The 22,322-nt window shown below is 45.5% G+C and overlaps 2 protein-coding genes across 2 annotated transcripts; one reads left to right on the top strand and one right to left on the bottom strand.

The window, feature by feature from the left end:
* The first annotated feature begins 35 nt into the window (after positions 1–35).
* On the top strand, positions 36–16,957 carry LOC123102285 (protein ROOT HAIR DEFECTIVE 3 homolog 1). The gene is made up of 22 exons (XM_044523586.1): positions 36–370; positions 1,338–1,404; positions 1,520–1,622; positions 2,619–2,689; positions 2,828–2,891; positions 2,991–3,056; positions 3,181–3,228; positions 3,581–3,643; positions 3,723–3,779; positions 3,908–4,066; positions 11,278–11,346; positions 11,416–11,507; positions 12,237–12,315; positions 12,391–12,556; positions 13,298–13,422; positions 13,554–13,816; positions 13,894–13,990; positions 14,076–14,234; positions 14,323–14,427; positions 15,353–15,447; positions 15,537–15,633; positions 16,211–16,957. Exons 1-22 carry the CDS (start codon positions 196–198, stop codon positions 16,562–16,564), a joined length of 2,574 nt encoding a protein of 857 aa, XP_044379521.1. The 5' UTR covers positions 36–195; the 3' UTR covers positions 16,565–16,957.
* Positions 16,958–17,259: 302 nt separating this feature from the next.
* LOC123102286 (11-beta-hydroxysteroid dehydrogenase A) lies at positions 17,260–20,734 on the bottom strand. Its single transcript, XM_044523587.1, has 6 exons — positions 20,408–20,734; positions 19,012–19,204; positions 18,541–18,626; positions 18,266–18,397; positions 17,899–18,063; positions 17,260–17,777 (listed from the first exon to the last, which is right to left on the bottom strand). The coding sequence occupies exons 1-6, from the start codon at positions 20,603–20,605 to the stop codon at positions 17,496–17,498; spliced, it is 1,056 nt and encodes a 351-aa protein (XP_044379522.1). The 5' UTR covers positions 20,606–20,734; the 3' UTR covers positions 17,260–17,495.
* Positions 20,735–22,322: the final 1,588 nt, after the last annotated feature.

Below are 22,322 nucleotides of genomic sequence, written 5' to 3'. Positions count from 1 at the left end.
TATATATGCAAAAAAATCAGCGGAGGCCACTCGAATCGTGTCGTGGCCCGCGAAAGGCGAGAGGCCGGAGAGAAAGCGAGGCGCGGCGCGGGGCGGACGGAGCGAGCCAGCGACCGCGTCAGTCCGTCATCGATCGCCTCCGTCCCCTCCCCACCACCCCACGAACCCTACCGGCGCGCGTTGGATCTACCGGAGATGGCGGAGGTGGACGCGGCGGCCGCGGCTGCGGCCGGGGCGCAGGCGGTGCAGCTGATCGACGGCGAGGGCGAGTTCGCGGGCGAGTCGGCGGAGCGGTTCATGACGTACGCGGGCGTCGCCGGCTGCGGGCTCTCCTACGCCGTCGTCGCCATCATGGGCCCCCAGAGCAGCGGTAAGCACGCACGTACACTGCGCGCGAACGCCCGTCGCGTTGGCTCGATCGTATGGCCGGCGTGCTCCCGTCCCATGCGCGGCGCTGGCCACCTGTTTGATCAAATGCTCGTGAATTTCGCTGGGCATCCGCACCGCCGCCGATTTGTTTCGTGCTGTTTCTGGAGCATTAATTGGTGTGGGTGGTCGGGGACGCCCATTTTGTCGATCGAATAGGTCAACCGCTATCCATGCATGATGCGGTTTGTCCGATAGAACGGCAGCATGTTCCCGTTGTTTCAGGGCGTGCCCTCGTCTTCGGATGGATTATTGACGCTCCGCCGATGCCCGATGAATAATGACGGGGCTCAGTATGTTTGGGTTGCAAAATAGTAACATGTTATATCATACATATCATTCCAAACTCAGACTGCCAGTATAAGCTTTGCCAGTTTAGAGGGTAATTTCGTAGTGGCTGCATGGGGACCGGTGCATCATTGCTTGTTTGCTTCGGTGTATGTACATTGAGGGGAATCTGCATTGTTCGTGCGTGACATTGCCATTTCTACAAAGCTATGGTGACAATAGCGCCATAGTACTTGTAAGCCACCATGGTTTACTCTTTTCCACTGAGCCTTGCAACCCCAACTGGGTGACATGTGTATATTGTAAAAGTAGCTAGGGTCATATCTATTTTGAAGCCCTTCACTTGCTGACATGAATGACATCTAAGAATCAGAGTCCACTGATGAACAATCAATTATAAATGCACTGTACATCCTTTTTCTTGGGGGTTATTTGTTTGTCTTCTCTGATATTAGCTGTAAAATGCTTATTTTCATCATTTGACTGATAGTCTAATACTGAACTTAAACATGTATTCTTGGATGATATCTGTGAGTGTGGACTTCCTTCCCTTTATCACAAATTGACAGTACGCACTTCAAAATTTAGTTGGCATAATATTAATCATACTTTACTTTGAGCAGGAAAGAGTACCTTGTTGAACCTACTCTTTGGGACTAATTTTAGGGAGATGGATGCGTTCAGGGGAAGGTATACTCAATTTTCTTTACCTATCTTTCTTTCATTTTTTTCATTTATCTTATCATGAATTTGTGCGTTCAAATGTAGTACACTCTTAGATTTGATAGTATATTTCTGTCTCTAGGAGCCAAACTACCAAAGGCATCTGGATGGCACGCTGTGTTGGTGTTGAGCCCTGTACTGTTGTAATGGATTTGGAAGGTACTGATGGAAGAGAAAGAGGAGAGGTATGCTTACTTGCACAGTTTAATTTCCTTGTTCTTTTGACTTTTCGAGTAGCAAAGTGCAACATTAGAGAGATACTGGAAGGTTATGGACTTGGTAACTAGAATAGTTACTGGTACAGTTTGACATAACAATCACCAAACTGTCAATTAGACCTAGAAGATTGGAAATAAAGACACTGCATTTTCTCTTTCTTTCTGTCATTGGCGCAGCGGTAGAGCTGTTGCCTTGTGACCATGAGGCCACGGGTTCGAGCCCTGGAAATAGCCTCTTGCAGAAATGTAGGTAAAGGCTGCGTACTATAGGCCTAAAGTGGTCGGACCCTTCCCCGGACCCTGCGCAAGCGGGGGCTACATGCACCGGGCTGCCCTTCTTTTTTTCTGTCATTCTGTGAGTATTTAGTGCCCTGACCAGAAAAACTTGGACCTTAAAGCATGGAATGGGACGAATTTATGAAATGATACCTGATATCAACAGATTGTTTCCATTTGTCTTTTGCGATAATTTACCTAATTTACATACAATCCAGCATCAGACACAGTTAGTGTACTGACCGAAGCTTCACATAATTAGGAGTATTTTCCTCCTGTGTATGGTATCATTTCTTAATAGAATGCGAATTTTAGTTCTCAAATAGTGCTTGAGCAAAGCAAGAGCATTGCATTCTCAACTGATTTGGCTTTCCTGTCTTCAAGTAACAAATACAAACGTGATTGATCCTCAAAAGAACAAAAATAGAAACTACTCCCTCCGTCTCGTAGTATAAGATGTTATCACAGCCAATATGTGAGTATATCGGTTGTAATAACATCTTATATTATGGGACTGGGGGAGTATCATGTTTGATTAGTACTATGTTCAAAAGGTGATTTTGCATGAGTTAAAGCGACTTGGTCATGTCATATGGAATTATGGTAGAGGCTTATTAGACATACTGCTGTAAGGAGCTTACTGGGGACACTTCTTTTCTGATGATCTGTGCTTTTGCCTCATTTTAGGATGATACGGCATTTGAGAAGCAAAGTTCATTATTTGCTCTTGCGATTTCAGACATAGTTCTGATTAACATGTGAGTCATTCTCTGTGATAACAGGATGCTGCTCCAATTTTTCGATGTCAAGATAACTACCCCTCCCCTTATGCTTATAGATTGAGATTTTGTCCATACACTCAAGTCCTTATATTTTAACTGCATGTATTCTTCTAGGTGGTGCCATGATATTGGTCGGGAGCAAGCTGCTAATAAACCTCTTCTAAAGACAGTATTTCAGGTACCAAGGTGCAATCTCTGTTCTTTTAGGTATACCCTTAATAGCAATGGGGATATATGTCCTGATTTACTTGTAACTTTCGGACAACTTGGTATGTAGGTCATGATGCGTTTGTTCAGTCCCAGGAAGACAGCACTATTATTTGTTATACGCGATAAAACAAGGGTTTGCTTCTCCTTTGTTATCTTCCTATTTTGAATATATTTACTAAATTCTTTTTATTATCAGAAATATAATCTTTGCTCCATTTATTTGGGCGAATCTCAGACACATCATTATTTTCATGTAGACTCCACTTGAACATCTAGAACCAGTTCTAAGGGAGGATATTCAAAAGGTGCTGGTATCCTACTCTTGTTCCATGATTGTTTACTTTTCCTTCTGCTCACTATTATAAGATGTTTTGAATATTTTAATATGGACTACATACTTACTGAAATGAGTGAACAAACACACTAAAGTTAGAACATCTTATAATAGTGAACGGAGGGAGTCCCTTTGTTCACAAATATAAGATGTTCTAACTTTTTTCTGAATCGGATGTATATAGACAAGTTTTAGTGTGTTTGTTCACTCATTTCAGTCCGTATGTAGTTCATATTGAAAAATCTAAAACATCTTATATTGGTGAACAGTGGGAGTAGTTTATTCCCATTCCCTGGTTCTAATTTTGTGACTGATTTGATCAGATATGGAACTCGGTTCCTAAGCCAGAGGCACACAAGGATACCCCTCTCAGTGAATTTTTCAATGTGGGCTTTCTGATTCTGCTATACAATCTTGATTGACTTATAGACTATACTGATTATAACACCTTTTGTAAATATGAAGGTCCAAGTCACCGCATTGCCCAGTTTTGAAGAAAAAGAAGAACAATTCAGAGAGCAGGTACTTCAACAATTACTTGAAACTTGTCGTCTTAAGTTGTTTCTACATAAATGTACAACATTATTTTCCAAATAAAAAGAGAATCTAAATATATTATTTTTCAAGCGCTTTACTTTTATCTCGACCAGGTTCAACAACTTAGGCAGAGATTTGCAAATTCAATTGCACCAGGAGGTCTTGCAGGTGATAGGAGAGGAGTTGTTCCTGCTTCAGGTTTTTTGTTTAGTTCACAGCAGATTTGGAAAATTATCCGAGAGAACAAGGATCTTGATCTTCCTGCTCATAAGGTACAATTTGATGTACACTGGATCAGTATTACATGAGTCATAAAGGAGTTACTTTAAGTTCCATAATGTTGGTGTATGCATCAAATGCATCATACATAAGAAAATCCACAGTATCCATCTACACCAATCCTCTAAAGCCTGTTTTTTTTATGTAAAAGAACTCGTCCTCTGATTTTTAATCAACAGCCAAAACAATTCTGGAAAAGAGACGACATGAAATGGGAGTGCATTGTTCCTGAGCCTACTTAATGCCTGTCGATACAATATTTTCAAACATTTTTGCTATTCCTTAAAGAAGTGCTTATGTTGCTAATTATCTTAAATCTAACACAAAATTGCTAGACAATACCTAGTCTGCGGCTGAATGAGCCCTACCCTTATTCCATAGGATATGCATGTTATCTATCTATGGAATATGGATGCAGATCATGTCCTATACATGTACAAACTGTTAGGAATAGCAACTTAGTATTATCTGGAGGCCAAAACCATCATATATACAAGTACAGAAGGGAGGCCAAAGGCCAAATACAGAAAACCAAAAGGCATCATAAATATAACTCTAACCCCCCCCCCCCCCCCCCTCAAACTCATGGTGGATCCACGACACTGAGTTTGGAGAGGTAAAGCCCATGTTGCGCTCTAATCTGGGCCTTCGTGAAGAAGTTCGCTAGCTGTAACTTGGAAGGCACATATTGCAGAGCAATAACATGGTCCTGCACACCAACGCGCACAAAGAAAGCATCAACCCCAATATGCTTGGTAAGCTCATGCTTCACGGGGTCCTGCGCAATACTGATAGCACCTGTACTGTTTGACAAGAGTGTTGTAGGTCTTGTAACAGAAATACCAAAATGCGTAACCAAGTCACCTCCGCCGTGAGAAGAGCCATAGCTCGCAACTCAGCCTCTGCACTAGAACGGGAAACTCCAGTTTGTTTCTTCGTCTTCCAGACAATGAGAGAACCACCAAAGACATAGTAAGCAGAAAGTGAATGATTCGAAGGATCACTAGCCCAGGTAGCATCTGAATAGGCCTGGAGCTGTAACGAGCCGGAACGAGGAAAGAATAGACGGTGAGAGATCGTGCCACGAAGATATCGTAGATTATGAAGAAGGTGACTATAGTGAACCGAAGTGGGAGAAGAAACAAACTGACATATGGACATGATAAGAGATATCCGGATGAGTGACGGCGAGATAGAAAAGACTCCCAACAAGATGGCGATAACGAGTCGAATCAGACAAGGGCTCACCATCAGAAGCATGAAGGTGAACATTAAGCTCCATAGGAGTCGCAACAGTGCGCTCATCACTAAGAGCCGCACGAGCAAGAAGATCCTGGATATTCTTTTCTCTAGAAATAAAAAGCCATCAGAGGTGAAGGAAACCTCAATCCCAAGAAAGTAAAGAAGAGGACCAAGATCAGACATAAGAAACCGCTCACTGAGACGGGCCTTGACAAAGGCAATGTACTGAAGACCATCGACAGTGATGATCATGTCATCAACATATAGAAGATGAAGAGTGCGACCACGAGCAGAAAGGTGGACAAACAGTGCTGGATCATGAGCACGAGGAGAAAAACCAGCTGCAGTCACCACATAGGCAAAACGCTCAAACCAAGCGCGGGGGGGCTTGCTTAAGACCATAGAGAGAGCGACGAAGATGACAAACCATGCCATCAGGAACAGAATGCCCAGGTGGTGGCTACATATAAACCTCCTCACGCTACTCACCATTAAGAAAGGCATTCCTAACATCAAGCTGAGACACAGACCAATGGCAAACAGAAGCCACGACGAGAAGTGTGTGAACAGTGGTCATATGGGCCATAGGAGCAAATGTCTCATCATAATCACGACCATGCTTCTGCTGATAGCCACGAGCCAAGGAGGAGCTTTATAACGCTAAAGAGAACCATCAGAGCGAGTCTTAATCTTATAGACCCACTTACAAGTGATGGGACGAACACTGGGAAGAAGAGAAGCCAGATCCCACGTTCCAGTGGCGCTCAAGTGCAGCAATATCCTCTGCCATCGCAAACTGCCATTCAAGATGAACAACAACATCGCGATAAGAGGTAGGCTCAAGTCAGGATGAGGACAAGGCCGAGTCCGAAGACCATAAGTCGGCTGAGAAGAGGAAGAGGGCACATCGGAAGTAGATGGCGCATCAGTGGACGCATCCGCAACACGTGAACGACGAGTGTAATGGAAAGGAAAAGTGGACGATTAGGAATCACTGGAGATGAAGACGGGGAAGACATCGGTGCTGACGGGGAAGGCATTGTTGATGAAGGTGAAGACAGGGAAGGTGTCAGGGATGAAGGTGGAGAGTCATGCGACAAGGGAGGAGAAGAAACTGTGGGAGAGGGCGGCGCCATATCTACAACAGCAGGGGTAGGAATATGGGGCACATAGGGAGGTGTATCGGGAAATGTGATAAAAGAGATGTCCTCCACAGAAAAGGTCGAGGAGGATGGATGCGGGTAAAAAAGACGAGACTCATCAAAGGTCACATCCCGGGAAATATGCATCCGTCGACCAACAGGATCCCAACACCGATAACCCTTATGATCATCGTTGTATCCTAGAAAGACACACTCAACAGACTGAGCGGTCATTTTGGTGCGTTCACGTGGTGGAAGAAGAACATAGCAAACACAACCAAACAAACGAAGCACCGAATAATCAGGAGAACGGTCAAAAAGCCGTTCAAAAGAAATACCACTCTGCAAAGCAGCAGATGGCTGGATGTTGATGAAACAAGTGAAAGTGGGTATAGCCTCATCCCAAAAGTGAGACAGATGAGAGGTAGTGATCATCATTGCACGCGCCGTCTCAAGAAGGTGATGGTGCTTGCGTTCAGCCACACCATTTTGAGCATGAGCACCAGGACAAGAGAACTGGGGAAGGGTACCCTGTTCAACAAGAAATCCTCGCAATGCACGAGAGATATACTCACCAGCAGAATCTGCGCGAAAAACACGAATATAGGAGTGGAGAACTGGGTATGAACCATGGCATCATTTTTTTGTATATAGATAAGACCTTACTACGAGAAGACATGAAATAGATCCAAGTGTAGCGAGTAAAATCGCCTATAAAGGGAGCCGGACCCTAAACATCTGAGTGAACAAGATCAAAAGTATGCTCGGACACTGACTCGCTATGAGGATAGGGTAGCTGAATCTGCTTACCAAGCCTACAACCCAGACAATCCAATGAAGCGTTACCGCATACAGGTCCCAGGACACCACGATGAACTAAAGACGAGAGATGAGAATCATATAAATGGCCAAGGCGATGATTTCACTACTGAAAAGAGCTAGCAGATGCAGCAACAGGGCCGGGAGACCGGCAGCGGCGACATCAGAGGGAAGACGAAGTCAGTCAAGCTCCGAGAGACCATCACGGCGTCGGGGCCAGCACCAAGCAGAGCGCCTGTGCGATGATCCTGAACAGAACATGAACCAAAGTCGGGATTGACGCTACAACGAGAGTCAACAATCTGACTGCCTGAAAAGAGTTGCATGCTATGTTGAGGAACATGAGCAACAGAGGGAACATGAAAGGTGGATGTGCTAAGAGTGCCTCGACTAGCGACAGGGAGGGGAGTACTATCAATAGTAAAAACACTAATAGGAGACTCAATAGGTCGAATGGAGGTCAAAGTCGAAGAATCATAAGTCATATGAAAAGACACTCCAGTATCAAGAATCAATGCGGACAGTAGCGGCGGCAGGAAAACTCAACGCCCTAGGCAGCCTTTAGGGCACTGTAGAACTGTAGCTACAGTAGTGCTACAGTATTCAAAGGAAATACATCTCATGCCCCAGGCAGCGGCCCCGGCTGCCTAGGGCCTGTCTCCGCCACTGAATGCGGATGTGCCTGAATGAGTAGAAGGTGGTCTCTCAATGCAAAACTCAGGCGCCGAACCTATAGAACCTCTCGGTGAAGAATCCCAAGCAGCAAAAAGGCATTGGAGTTGCGCAATCCCATGCGCAGGCAATGACACAATGTTAGAGGTCGAGGTAGAACCACCTGCTGACGAAGAGCGGTTGCCATCACCCGTGGAGGCTGTGTGGTGAGTCGACATAGAATGAGTCGACGTGGAGCGGCTACAACTGTGGGTAGAAGCCACGACAGAAGTCGACATGGTGTGGTCACCACCGGGTGTAGAACTCGTTAAGGGAGTTGGCGTAGGGCTACAATCACCAGGTGCGGAAGTCAGTGAGAAGACTCGATGAAGAACGACCAACATAGCCGACAGAAGAAGCCAAGAGAATCGATGTAGAACGACTATTGCCATGCAGAGAAGCGGCTAAAGGAGGCGGTGCAACTACTGAAGGAGTCGTTGTAGAGCGGCCAGCAACACCGATGGAACTCGCAAAAGGTGTCGAAGTAGAGCGACAACCACCACCTCCAAGCTGACGAGCACCAAGCACCGAGCGCATGTGCGAGACAGGATCAATGTACGGAATGCCGTCGAAAAACATCGGGCAACGTGGGAGACGCGTACCTTGCGAAAGCATTGTACCTTTTTTTTACTCTTCTTTTAGACAACAACAGAACTCAAGCCGCAGCATAACGAATCAGGCTACCTGGCAGAGTAGCCCGGCCGCCCGCAGCCCAAAGTAGAGCGGGCCGTGCAGGGAGCGCGCATGCACACAGACATGCATAGGTGGATCGATTCACGTCCCTGCAGTCAAAGCACGCGCGTGACATTGATCTAGTGGCCAGCGGCCGATCGAGCACGGGAATCGGCAGTCAGTGGCCGATATAGCATGGCAACCGGTGGCCGATCTTGGGCAGAAACGGACGAACACGGATGGCAACCTGGGCGTACCGGCGGACGACAGCGGGAACCGGCGGCCAATCTTGGGCGGAATCGGGTGGACGCGGTCGACAGTCTGCACCCGGAGGAGATGGAATTGGTTTGGTGACTCAATCTGGACTAAGGCAGATGAATCAAGGTGGCGGCGGCCAACGATTGATGGCGTCCTGACTGGACAAACACATAGCAGATCAAGAACATGGGTATAGCAAAGTAGCAGCAGCAATATATACAAGCGCGACGGCCGCCACGAGAAATTGGATAAGAGGAGCACGAGTTGCGCGTGCGAGAAAAAAAATCTAGGGCTCTGATACCATGTTAGGAATAGCAACTTAGTATTATCTGAAGGCCAAAGTCGTCATATATACAAGTACAGAAGGGAGGCCAAATGCCAAATACAGAAAACCAAAAGGCATCATAAATATAAAACACAAACATGCTCATGCAATGCTAGGATCAGTGCATGCAATCCTCCCTCTATCTCTCTCTCATGCAATGCTAGGATCTAGTGCATGTAATCCTCTCCCTCTCTTCCTCCCTCCCTCCCTTTCTCTCTCTCCCTCTCTCTGTCTGTCTATACAACTACTCCACATGAAAGGGGCTCATGGAGCTCCTCATCTCAAGCTACAACGTCAGCCTTCATATTGACGCGAATGCAAAGCCCGGCAAAAACAAGTAGTGGCTTGTCAATCTCATCCGCAGGTCTTGGATCTACGTCACCATCTCTGCGGAGTTGGTTACCATGGTCATGGACACTCCCAAGTCCACGCGCCAGACATGGGTTGTAGTTGAGTCCGTCTTCCTTAACAACAAGCGCACCAGTGTGCTTCATCTAACGTCAAAGTTGTACCAGCATGTGCAAGGCACCAAGGGCTATTGCGCTCACCTCAAGTCCATCGCCGACACACGGCACGACGTCGGCACATCAATCTTCAATTCCTCGTCCTTGTTCTCATCTGTGACCAGCATCAACGTCATCAGATGGTGGAGAAGATCATCCAGACAAAGACAACGAAGATTTCTTTCGTCGACGTGTAGAACATGCTCCTCCAACAGGTTGACGTCCAAGTTGGCGTTGCTCTCTATATGTGGCTTGTTGGCTGCTGGCTTCCCGTCGTCTGGCACACATGGTGTTTCCTCCACACCCATGCCAAGCCATGGCGGGCACAATTCCTATGGCTTGCCAAGCCCACCCTCGTCAAACTAAGCGCAAGCGCTCCATCATCCACAGTGGATTTGGTGCCCCGATCCATCTCCATAGAAAGCAGGTCCTTGCCCCTGGGCTGGCATGGTTCAGGCATGGCACATGCCATTTGACACGACGCTCCCTTTGTGATGCTCTTGGCATCCTCGGTGCTCGACCAGCTGCACCAGCCTGGAATGTATGGTGTGCCCTGTCCTCGATCCCTTACATCAGCTATGAATGAAAATATGAAGTCTCATCTTGTATATCTCATCCATGTTTTCATGTGTCATCATGGTAGCTTCCTAGTTCTTAAATCTCCACTTGAGGCTTCATTGTCTTTCCCCAAGCACTCTCCTTCATCTCTATGCTTGATCATGCTCTAATGCTCATCCCATTATCCATGCTAGTCCCTTCATTCCTGAGCAATACAAACATATGTAATTTAGGCAGTATCATATTCTCGTGAACATTACAATTAGTTCCGAGAAATGGAAGTACCTGATAATTTAATTGGTGTGCGCGAGCTCTAGTGACTCGTCTTTGTCTTGCTCTAAGTTGAACATGTGAGTGGCAGGGGTTGTGGGTGTAACAGTGGTAGGGATGTCCTCATCACATATGTTGTCGGCGAGCTGCAGCTCCGCATCGGTGTCGATGTGATCGCCGACGTTGTAGCTGGATACGAGGAGCTCCATGAGCTTCTTTCCATGTGGAGTATGGCCTAGTGTAGAGGTCGAGCACGACGGTGATGACCTGTTCATGCCGCGAAACTGGAAGGAGAGAGGGAGAAGAGCAGCGGGAAGGAGGTGGGTTGCAGGGCGTGAAAGGGCAGAGATGGCTGTGGCCGCGAAGGGCCCTACTTGGGAGCCGTGGCAGGATCTGGGATTAATCTGGTACCATGATAGTCATATTTTGTGTAGGGAGAGAGAATTACATGCGCTAGTTGTGTGAGCACGTTGGTGCATGGATAGATAGATGCCTTGCAGACCCCATAGAACAGGAGTAGGACTCATTCAGCGGCAGACTAGGTATTTGTCAACAGTTGAAACGGAACATGTCAAACATCATCAGTTATAATTGTTTGCTGTGATTACGAACCTACATGTTATGCTGAGGTGTAGCACCACCAACAGAAGAAACGACCCAAACTTGCTACTTGTTGATTTATTCCATTTGCTTCATCATGCAAGGTAATGGTTGCTACTGTTCGCTGTGATGAAATTGCAAATGAGAGGTTTGGCTGCCTAACCTCGGATGCTGTAAGAACTTCACTTATCATTTAATACTCATGGATGTTTTGCTTTCACTAATATGTTTGTGATCTTTAGGAATGGCTAGATTTGGAGAATGATGTACAGGCTGGTTCAGTACTCAGTTTTGGGAAAAAACTTGGATCTATTGTGGAGGTCCACATGGAAGAGTAAGCCTGCGTGTTATTTTAGTTGTTCATCCTGGTAGTTTGTTCAACATGATTCTCGGTCCTTGCGACCGCACAAAGTTCACTTGTATGTTCTATGCATCTACCAGTAGATTGATAAACATGTTGTACTTCGCAAAGAAAATCTCTAAAATTTCCAGCACTCTTGATGTGAGTACTGGGATATTTATATAAGAGATAATATTGGTTTGCCTGATTGCCTCTGTTTTTTTAGTTAAGGGGCCCCTTTCATTTCATTCAACTGACAAGACAGAGTTTTGCTCAGAAAACAGAGAAAAATACAACATTTTCTGAATCAAAGCAACCACCCCTGAAGCAACAATTCATCTCTACTAGATCTAAAAACTCTACCACCGAACCATACAATGTCGCAAGAATGAGACACTTTATCACTATTTAGGGCATATACTTTGGTACTGAACACTGAAAAAATTGGTGATCTACTGTTTCAAGATTTATTACAGAATATACATTTCTTACTCTGCCTCCTTATTTTTTTAAATTGCATATAAAATTGCTGGTGTCTTTCTCGTCTCTGTGATCCAATCACTGAAGTACTGGCATTGAATCTTGAAGTTGTTATTTGACTGTCTATTGGCCTTTGTGAATTCCCTATATTTTGTGATAGCAGGAAACTGATGTTGATTTTTCTCTTAAAAAAACGGAAACTAATGTTGACGAATAAAACTAAGGTGCATCATTATTTGTCAGGTATGACAAAGAAGCTGTCTATTTTGATGAAGCTGTTAGGAAGTCCAAACGGCAACTGCTGGAATCTAGAATACTGAATGTAAGGTGCTATTGTACATAGGCATTGTTACGCCTTCCCCTTCATTTCACTTATTTTGTCCCATATTCTTTGCAGCTTGTCCAGCCTGCATTCCAGAAAAATTTGAGTCATCTACGTACTAAGGCTCTTGAAAAATTTAAAACCGGCCTTAATCAATCTCTTGAGAGTGGAAAAGGTTTCGCAGCATCTGTTCGAGAAACTACTGAATCCTCTCTCAGTGAATTTAATCAAGGGTGTGCAGGTAAATTTGCACGCTTGATAATTTGTATAAATATTATTTTCCCAATGATGTAGAATTTATTCAAGGACTACACTGATGGGGATTGGTAACTAGAATGTCAGTTGGCTTCCCTGGAATCAGAGGGTAATCCAATAAGGTTCCTGAGTTTGACACAAGAACCTAGAGTAGTTAGCAATATTAGATTACGGGAGGAACAAGTTTCTGGGATTTAGGAGTTTTGCATTCCCTTTGAAATAGGAAGGTATCTGATATTCCCACCACATTCTTATTGCTATCTCATTTCTGCGGTTAGGATTCCCAGCAATCCTGAGATTCCCATAAATCTAACTTTCAAGCCATCATATGCTCCCTGTATTGAAGTAGTGTGATGTTTGAAGTCCAAGTACATTGGGTTTGTCTAGAGCCAGTGTACCTTATTGTTCTGGTATTGCATTTTTATCCCTGTATCTACTTCATGTGCCTGAGGGCAGGCCTGGCACAGTGGGGAAGTCCTCCCCACTTGTGCCAAGAGGTCCTGGGTTTGAACCAGCCTCTCTGCATTGCACTTTGTAGGGGTAAGACTAGGTTCCTATAATCCCTCCCCAGACCCCACCTTGTGTGGGAGCTTCTATGCACTGGGTCTGTCCTATCTACTTCATGTGCCTGTAAGATATGCAATTTGGGAAGGCAATTTTGTCTGTTTCTTTGGAATACCAACCCTTTCAAACCGAAACTGCAATCTGACAAGTCTTCATATTCTAGATTCTGTAATCAAGCAGGCGGATTGGGACTACTCTAAAATCCTAGAGAAAGTTCGGCGTGATATTGAAGACCATGCACTTTCAGTTCGTGAAAGCAAGCTAACAGAACTAACAAATCATGCTAAGGTTAAGTATGGAAACCTAGAGAAGTTTTTTTTTATTAGTTTCTCAGCACATACTTCGCTTCTGCATATTTTTGGCACTTGCTATAGCTTTTGGTACCTCGTGGTCATAATTTAAGTTATGCATACTTTCAGGAGAAACTAAGAAAAGCACTTGTTGAACCTGTGGAATCTCTTTTTGATGCCGCCGGCCAAACAACTTGGGCATCAATAGAAAGCCTCTATAAACGTGAGACACAGGCCATCCTGCCAGAGGTTTTTAAAGCTCTTTCTGGGTTTGAAATGGGAAGCGAATTCTCAGAAGAAATGGTGTCAAAATTAAGGGATTATGGTCAAAGCATTGTGGAAAATAAGGCTAAAGAAGAAGCTAGCAAAATTTTGATGCATATGAAGGAAAGGTACAGAAATACTTATTGCTTGTTCCATGTACCAATTAACATTATAACCTTCTGATAAAGTTCCTTGTTATTGCCAGGTTCACAGTGGTGTTTAGTCATGACAAGGACTCAATGCCAAGGACCTGGACAGGAAAGGAAGATGTCCGTGCAATAGCAAAGGAGGCTCGATCTGCTGTACAGGATTCTCGCCTTTCTAACATGATGACAAACAATATATCCCTTTGTTTTATTGTTAAGTGCTCTTACACTTACATTGCAGGCTCTCAAACTTCTGTCTGTATTAGCCGTCATTCGCTGGGATGACAAGCCAGATAGGATTGAAAACATTCTGATTTCCAAACTTCTAGATGGTTCTGTTGCGTCAAAGAGTTCAAGTGCTTCTTCTGGTGACCCGCTTGCTTCAACTAGCTGGGAAGAGGTAGTTTAGTGTTTATTTGTTATTCATGCAGCAAAAAGTGGAATTGCTTATACCGAGGATCCATCACTTTACCAAACAACTGAAACAGGTTCATCCAAAGCATACGCTTATTACGCCAGCTCAGTGCAAGTCAGTGTGGAAGCAGTTCCAATCAGAAACTGAGTTCACCATTACACAAGCAGTATCAACGCAGGTTTGAATTTATTTAATACTCCCTCCGTCCCATAATATAAGAACGTTTTTGACATTAATGTAGTGTAAAAAACGTTCTTATATTATGGGACGGAAGGAGTACATAGTTTTGGTCTCTTTTAGTGTATTTAATATTCAAGATGTTGTGCTAGCAAATTATTTACTCCCTCCGTCCCAAAATAAGTGACTCAACTTTGTACTAACTTTGTACTAAAGCTAGTACAAAGTTGAGTCACTTAATTTGTGACGGAGGGAGTATTTCTGTAGAACAACTCTTTTCAGGAACCATGGCAGGTGTGATGCCTTTGCATTTAAGAAGTAAAGAGCTTTAGGGGGTGTTTGTTTTCAGGGACTTTTTTGTGTAGGGACTAGAAAAGTCCCTCTTAGAGACTTTTTTACCAAACGGGAGGGACTTTTTAGGGACTAAATTAGGCATTTGGGACTAAATGAAGAAGACTCTCAAGGAGAGTCTTTTTGGGACTTTTTGGGACTTTTCCAACAATGCCCCTCCATGCACCCATTGGCCCGCCACCCCATGGTGTTGTTTGATTGTTATTTTTTTTATATACTAGGGGCAACATGGTCATTTAATAACCTGTAGGAAGGGACTAGGGACTTTTTAGTCTCTGGAAACAAACGGCAAGGGACTTTTTAGGGACTAGGGACTTTTTAGTTAGGACTAGAAAAAGTCCTAGGACTTATGAACCAAACAGGGCCTTAGAATACCTCTATAGTTGCATTAGAGAATTGTTCAGTTTGAAGAATTTATTGCTCCCCTCCATAAATTGGATTATTAATGATTGTGCATTTTTTGTGTAGTGCTGGATTCGATTTTATTTTCTGATGATGCTTTCTTTTTTCTAGAGGGTGAAATAGATTCTTATTGTATTGTCTTTGACTTGAACTCTTTTTTTATCTCACTCCAGCAAGCTCACAGGCGCGGTAATGGCAGACTGCCTCCTCCTTGGGCGCTGGTTGCTATGGCAGTTCTTGGTTTTGATGAGATCATGATGCTTCTGAGGTACGTAGCTCAACAGTATGCGCAGGGGTTTCTTACACAAACTAAAAACTATTAACATGGTGTGCTGTCATTCTTGTTCTGCTGTGCAGGAATCCTATATACGTGTTCTTGCTATTTGTGGGTTATTTACTTGTCAGAGCTTTAGCAGTGCAGCTAGATATTGGCAGAGAATTCCAAAATGGAATGGTAAGATGTTGAACATTTGTTAAAATGGAACGGAGTAGTAGTGTTTTTCTTGTTGTACTCCCTCCGTCCGGAATTACTTGTTGCATAAACGAATGGAAATGGATGTATCTAGAATTAAAATACATCTAGATACATTTATTTCTCCGACAAGTATTTCCGGACGGAGGGAGTACAATGCTATCGTGAAATCATCTGTGCAGAAGGTGTGTTGAAAAAAATGCACAGAATGTCAACTAATTTTGTACTTACCATACATGTTTTGATGCCTGGTTATGTTTCATCAGAAAGCAACATATTGTGGAGGAAGCACGAGTACTGTGCAGGAATCCTATAGACCAGAGAACTGCATTGTCTATTGAGCTACAGTACTTTATAGAACAAGTCAATTCCGAGGCATGGGTTTCTATGCTCCTAAAATCAGTTGTTCCTAACATTGAATAGCCCATTTTAGGAGGACAGAAGAGACCTAGTATTAGTTAGCTTTAACTCTGTTTATTCCGAAATAAGCTTGTGACAGATTGAACTGAACCCTCTTCATCTTGATGAACACATAAATTAAATTGATGTTACTCTGCAGGTTCCTGGGATCCTATCTGTTTCAGCAAAACTACTACCCACTCTGCAGAATCTTCTAAACAAAGTCGCAACTGATCAGCAGCAGCCGCAACAACAAGGGCAGCAGCACCGCCCTCCGGCCGCAGAAGCTCCGGAGGCGCAGCAACCGCCACCCCCGCTACTCCTGAGCCCCAAAAGCTCGATGAGTGAACTGCGGAGGCTGCACACGCCGCCGAGCCCGGTGCGCAGATCGGTATCGTCCCCGTCACACTCCTCGCCGCCGTCACCCAAGGCGTCGCCCCGCAAAGTGGCAGAGGAGCAGAAACCAAGACGAGCACCTGACAACGAGTCCAGCAGTGCTTACTCCATAGTGTGATCCCGGGAGGGGGGGTTTGAGCATCTTCTTACCCCAACTGAATGCATATAGCAAACGGTCTTGGTGAGTATATGCCCGGATAGAATAATGTAGCACCCTTTCTCTCTTGCAATTTTGTAAGGAAAGTTATAATCTGTAGAGTGGACAAGCAGCTGTCACCATATGACATTTTCATGAGCATGTATAGAACTATATACAAGCATAGAGGAAGCTACTCCTGTAAAGAAATATAAGAGCATTTGGATCACTACTTTAGTGATCTAGACGCTCTTATTGACACGTAGGACATGTCCAGGCTCCAGTGACACGATTCTGAACCGTATTTTTTGCCGTAGTCCTGATGTCAATTCTTTTTCTTTTTTTAAGGAAAATGTCCATTCTTTTTTCATGACATATACCTTGATATGTTAATTAATGCTTGTGAGAAGCAGGTTTCTCAAGGGAATTGGGAAGGCATACTCCTACTGCAGAGTGCAGAGCACAGTAAGCTGCCGAGTTGGCGATCGCCGGGTAGAAAGTTTTGCGATAAGCTCCTTGTCAGTGGTGCCCTGTAATAGTTGGCGCATTTCACTGATATCCGCGTGAAGGTACGTACCATTGTACAGACACAAATTACGGTGACCGGGAGAAGCAGTCGTCCACGCACAACCTGTCTCCCTCATGCTTTTTGGTCAGTACAAGCAAACAACAGTCGGTCATTTAGAAGCACCACTCTTTGCAACACCGCCTGTGTCGTGTACCACCAATACAACAACAGATCTCACATCGTATGGACTCACATCACATCACACCGAAAGAAAAGAAGAAGAAAAAACGAGAGAGGAGAAGAAAAGAAGAGACCCAAGTACACCACTGCTATACTTTGGTGCTAAACCAAGCCAGCATACGTTTTCTGCGTGCATGGCTGGCTTAGCTCTGTGTCATGATCGACTTATTGGGGCTGGGAGGAGCGGATGTTCTTGGGGTAGAACTTGTCGCCGCCGACGGCCATGAGGATCTTCTTGCTGAGCGCGTCGCCGTCCTTGTCGCTGGACTTGGAGACGTAGAAGGCCCTGGAGAAGCAGTCGACGAGCTCCGGCGCGGCGCACATCACCATGTGGAACGGCCAGTACCACCCGGGCCACGTCACGTAGCTGTCGCCCCGCCGCACGCTCGCCACCACCACCTCCGCCAGCGTCTCCGTCCTCCCCACCGGCAGCGGCCCGACGTTTATCTGCAATCCCATCCGTCATCAATCAATCAGTGAAACCAACCTATCGATCGACGGAGGAACTGCCGTGAATGTAATGGTGGTTCAGCGAGGGAGGGAGGGAGATGGTTGGGTGTGCGCGTACGTCGCGGGCGTCCTCGTCGAAGCCGACGTTGCCGTCCTTCTGCACGCCCTTGCCCATGGTGAGGTTGGAGACGACGTAGCCCGGCATGAGGATGGTGACGCGGACGTGCGGCCCCAGCTCCGCCCGCAGCGTCTCGTAGAACCGGATCACCGCGGCCTTGCTCGCCTGCAAATGCAATGGAGTACATCCACCGACCGGAGCGTTAATTCTCAACGTGGCACGTACGCAGCGATCGATAAAGATGTTTGGTGAGCTGCTGATCCCGAATTCATTGCGGTGATTAAAATCAAATCTGGGTTTCTCCTGCCGTGGCGGTGGCATGTGCGGCATGCGCATTCAGCAACATCAAAAACAAGGGTTTACGTACGTTGTAGAAGCTCATCCGCGCCACGGGGACCCTGCCGGCCACGGAGGCGGTGACCACGATGTTGCCGCGGCTGGCCTTCAGGTAGGGCAGCGCGAAGTAGGTCGGGTACACCGCGCCCCAGAAGTTGAGATCCTGCGTACACGTACGTGGTACGTATGGTGGAGAAATTAAGAACATGATTATACTTGGTATAAACTTGTTTACAAGGTAGTAGCTAATGAGGAAACTAATCGTGGGTTTCTGTTGCTTGTTTCTCAAGTGAGTAGGTTGCTTACCATGACGTTCTGGAAGGCGGACACGTTGGTGATCTCCTCGAAGAAGCAGCTGGACCACACGCCCGCGTTGGCCACCAGGTGATTCACTGCGTGCATTCATGCAGAACCCAGCGAGACAGGAAGTATTAGCAGCTGAAACTCACTGGAGCAGTGCCATTTTTTGCTAGCTAGTAGCTCCAAATGATCCAGCGAGACTTGAATCGGCAAGCTGAACTGACTACGACCACGCACTCACTCACTCACTCAACGCCTGATCGGTGCAAACAACCGTAAGTAGCTGGGGTACATTCCTATCAACCGGACTAGGCATGGACAACCTCACATGCATCACTGCTCCGGAAAGTGATTTGCTTCAACTAATAGCCATAATGATGCACGTAGGAGTATATATTAATCATACTCCGTCTCTATCTGAGTGAGAGCTTGCTGTCAGTGTCAGGTACCGCACGCTGAGATTAACAGAGCACTTACATTTGCCGAAGTGGGCGAGGGTCTCCTCGACGGCCCGCTTGGCCTCGTCCACGTCGGTGATGTCCGCCGGCACCACCAGCGTGTCCGGCGCGCCCAGCTCCCGCGCCGTCTTGGCCACGGCGCGCAGCGCGATCTCCGTCCGGGCCACCAGCGCCACGCACGCGCCTTTCCTCGCGTACTCGTACGCCAGGTGCTGCAAATCCAAATCACAAGCCAAAATCTGTAAATAATACTGTAGTTCATTCATGACCACCGCCTTATAACTGAGGCTCTCCTTCATAATTTACTCCGGCCGGGCGGTGACCGCGGAGCCACATGCAGCGGCAGCGTGCACGAGAGCTGCCGGTGCTCGCAGGTTTCCAGGAGGCCGATGCGACGGGCAGGACTGGCGCCCATGCTCCAGGATTTATGGGGTGGACGGTGAGAATTCAATTCAATCAATTCCATCCTGCGCTGCCCTGCCCGGCCAGGGAATTACTCGCTGCATCAGCAATTGATGCCATCTTGGTACTACTGTACTCCTGGTACTACGCTAGTTACCGGAAGCTTTCAAGGCCTTCAAGGTGGTACTATATATATACTCCTGTAGTATCTCCTCTCCTTATATTCTTCCTGCAGCTTCTGCACACGTATAACAATTCTTCTCTATTTATTCTATCTATGAGTGGGTTTTCTAGTCAGTTTGCGTTTTACTACTACCAAATATGGCGCAATTTTTGTGTGCTACTTCTTTTTTCTGGTTTTGAGTGTCGCTAACCGAAAAGAAGAAAGCCGCTGGAGAAGACGTTCCCACGTGGTAGTGGATTATGGAAACCGTGGGCCAGGCCGCCACAGATAAACGCTATTTTAGCTACGGCACAAGGTTTCAAAAGAGAGATGTTTGAACAACATTTTCAGACGCCTGCTGCTAATCAGCGTTCCTCATGAGTGTACATGGAATCTAAATGAGGGGCCAAAACGAGGTCTCTACGAGCTATCATCATCAAATCAAAGCATGCATATACACCAACAAAAGGAGGACCAGACTTTATAATAAAATTTAGAAGGAAAAAAAAAACCCAATTCTGCTGAACCAACCGATAATCTGACAACGAGTATGCCAGCAATGGAACAGAAACAACTAACGTATAATTTTCGGTCGAGATAGTTTCAGTAGTAGAACTGTAAAAGGGTGGCCAGCACAAACCAACACGTACGTACGGGTCTAGTCTAGTCTGTTTATTACCGCGTACGTACATATGTACGCATGCATGTAGATGCAGGGAATGGTCCGAGACTGACGGACGGGTCAAGATCTTACCGCATGGGTGGAACCCAAGCCATGAATGACCTGCGCAACGGGAAGTCGGGAACGACTGTACAAGAGCCTAGGGGGAGGCAGGCAGGCTTTACTGACCTCGCCGATGCCGGAGGAGGCGCCGGTGATGAGCACGACCTTGCCGCGGAGGTCCTCGCCGGCGGCGAAGGGCCTGATCAGCAGCCTGTAGACGAGGCGGCAGAGGAAGGCGACGGGGAGGTATGCGAGGAGCACCAGCGCCAGCCCCACGTACATGAAGCCGCCGAGGAACCCGTTCGTCAGGGCTTGCCTCGCCATGCCGAACGAAGCTTCGCTAATGGCGGCTGTCCTTTCTGATGCCCTGCCCGCCGGAGAAGAAGATGTTGGATGGCTGTAGCTCAGGTGGTGGTGGAGATGGGGAGCTCGTGGCCGGTGTCTATTTATTTATGGCTCCGGCCGCCTATGTGCCCGTGTGTGGAGTTGAGGGGTTGAGAGGGAATTGATGAGTGGGTGGGCTATAGGGCCATTGAAATGTTGTATTCAACCCAAAAAGAAAATGTAGTACTAGTTGTATTAAGATATATTTTTTCCATCTAATTTTTTTTAGAAACACTCTTTTCTCTGCGAGTGAAAAACAAATACTCCCTCTCACCCATATTAAATCGATGGTTTAATACAAAGTTAAGTACTAAACCCGCGGCAATTAATATGAAATGGGATGGAATATTTTTCCTCCGTATGAAGCAGCCTTTTGGGACTCCCGCACTAGAGTTCTTGGTGCATGTTGTTCTCTTCAAAATTTCTAGTAATACTGAAAAACATATAAAAGTTTATGCATGCAGATTGGGGTGTTCTTTACCATCGCAAAAAGTTTCAAAATTAAAACTTAGATTAGCATGCTGCACAAAAATACAAGCAGCAGGGGTCGAAAAGGCTGATTTAAACTTGTACAAAAACGGCCAAGCTTCTTATTTTTTGCACATGAAACATCCGTCGGAATTATTTTATAAAACAATTATTAGTTCAACAACGTGTATATTCTTTTGGTGATTTTCTGACAGGCCTAAAAAGTGGAAAATGTGTCTACAAAAGTGGAAATATTTTTGGCACAAGGAGCATTGGTGCCAGAGACTGAAAGTTATTTTTTTTTCAATATACATAATAGAATTGTGTGTCTTTTGTATTAAGGAGGGAGAAAAGTATCAGGTTATAGATAACACCGTAAATGTCATTGATGGTATCCCAACTCTGTAAAACATGTGGTTGATTACACACAATTGCTACTGTAGCTACAATCACTGACAAACACATGTCGCCACCCTTCGTGTCCTCACCCCTGTTGTCCGGGATCTTGCTATGCCAAGCACCACGTTCCTTTCATTTAACTGTGTCGTGGTTTCATAAGCGGCGCGTCTAGCTACCATATAGTGCTCTTTTTGCGGTATACCGTATAGTGCTGTTGTGTGCATGTGATTGGAAAGAAAATAGAATTGCAGTTATGCAAAAAGTCCTACTTTCTCAGTTCTCAAAAGAAAGGCACATAACTTTTGAATGAAATCAAAGGGTACAAATTTTACATGAAAACTACCAACAACTACAATACTAAAAGTACCCTGCAAAAAAAACTAAAAGTAATATGAAACTATATTTTATGATGTAGTATTATAGTTGTTGATATTTTCTCTAGAAACTCGGTCAAACTTTGTACCGTTTGACTAGAGCCGAAGTTATATGTCTTCCTTTTAAAAACAAATGGAGCACAAACCAAGCAATCTATATAAAAAAGTACAGGAATCCTTTCTATGGTCTAAATCCTCCCCCCACCACCACCACACACACACAAAAAAAAATTACAAATTCCGTTTGATCAATTCTGAGGCCCTGTCCTATGAGACCTTATCACGATGACTTCTCAATTGTCTACTACAACAAATTTTGTCCAGCTCCGACAAGAGAGAGGTGATGACCGCGGCGCGCCTTCGGCTCGCTTCAGTAGATGTAATTTTTATTATTTTTAGTGTTCCTTGAGCTGCCA

This window comes from Triticum aestivum, chromosome 5A (assembly GCF_018294505.1).
Source record: "Triticum aestivum cultivar Chinese Spring chromosome 5A, IWGSC CS RefSeq v2.1, whole genome shotgun sequence".
NCBI lineage: Eukaryota > Viridiplantae > Streptophyta > Magnoliopsida > Poales > Poaceae > Triticum > Triticum aestivum.
This window is presented reverse-complemented; position numbering and strand designations above follow the sequence as displayed.

Excerpts from the sequence above, each read along its gene's own strand:
- LOC123102285 (XM_044523586.1), top strand. The coding sequence starts at position 196 with ATGGCGGAGGTGGACGCGGCGGCCGCGGCTGCGGCCGGGGCGCAGGCG. Across the intron at positions 2,690-2,827 it reads GACATAGTTCTGATTAACAT|GTGGTGCCATGATATTGGTC; the intron begins GTGAGTCATTCT and ends GTATTCTTCTAG. Across the intron at positions 3,780-3,907 it reads AAGAACAATTCAGAGAGCAG|GTTCAACAACTTAGGCAGAG; the intron begins GTACTTCAACAA and ends TATCTCGACCAG.
- LOC123102286 (XM_044523587.1), bottom strand. The coding sequence starts at position 20,605 with ATGGCGAGGCAAGCCCTGACGAACGGGTTCCTCGGCGGCTTCATGTAC. Across the intron at positions 18,627-19,011 it reads CCTCGCCCACTTCGGCAAAT|TGAATCACCTGGTGGCCAAC; the intron begins GTAAGTGCTCTG and ends GAATGCACGCAG. Across the intron at positions 18,064-18,265 it reads CGCGGATGAGCTTCTACAAC|GCGAGCAAGGCCGCGGTGAT; the intron begins GTACGTAAACCC and ends TTGCATTTGCAG.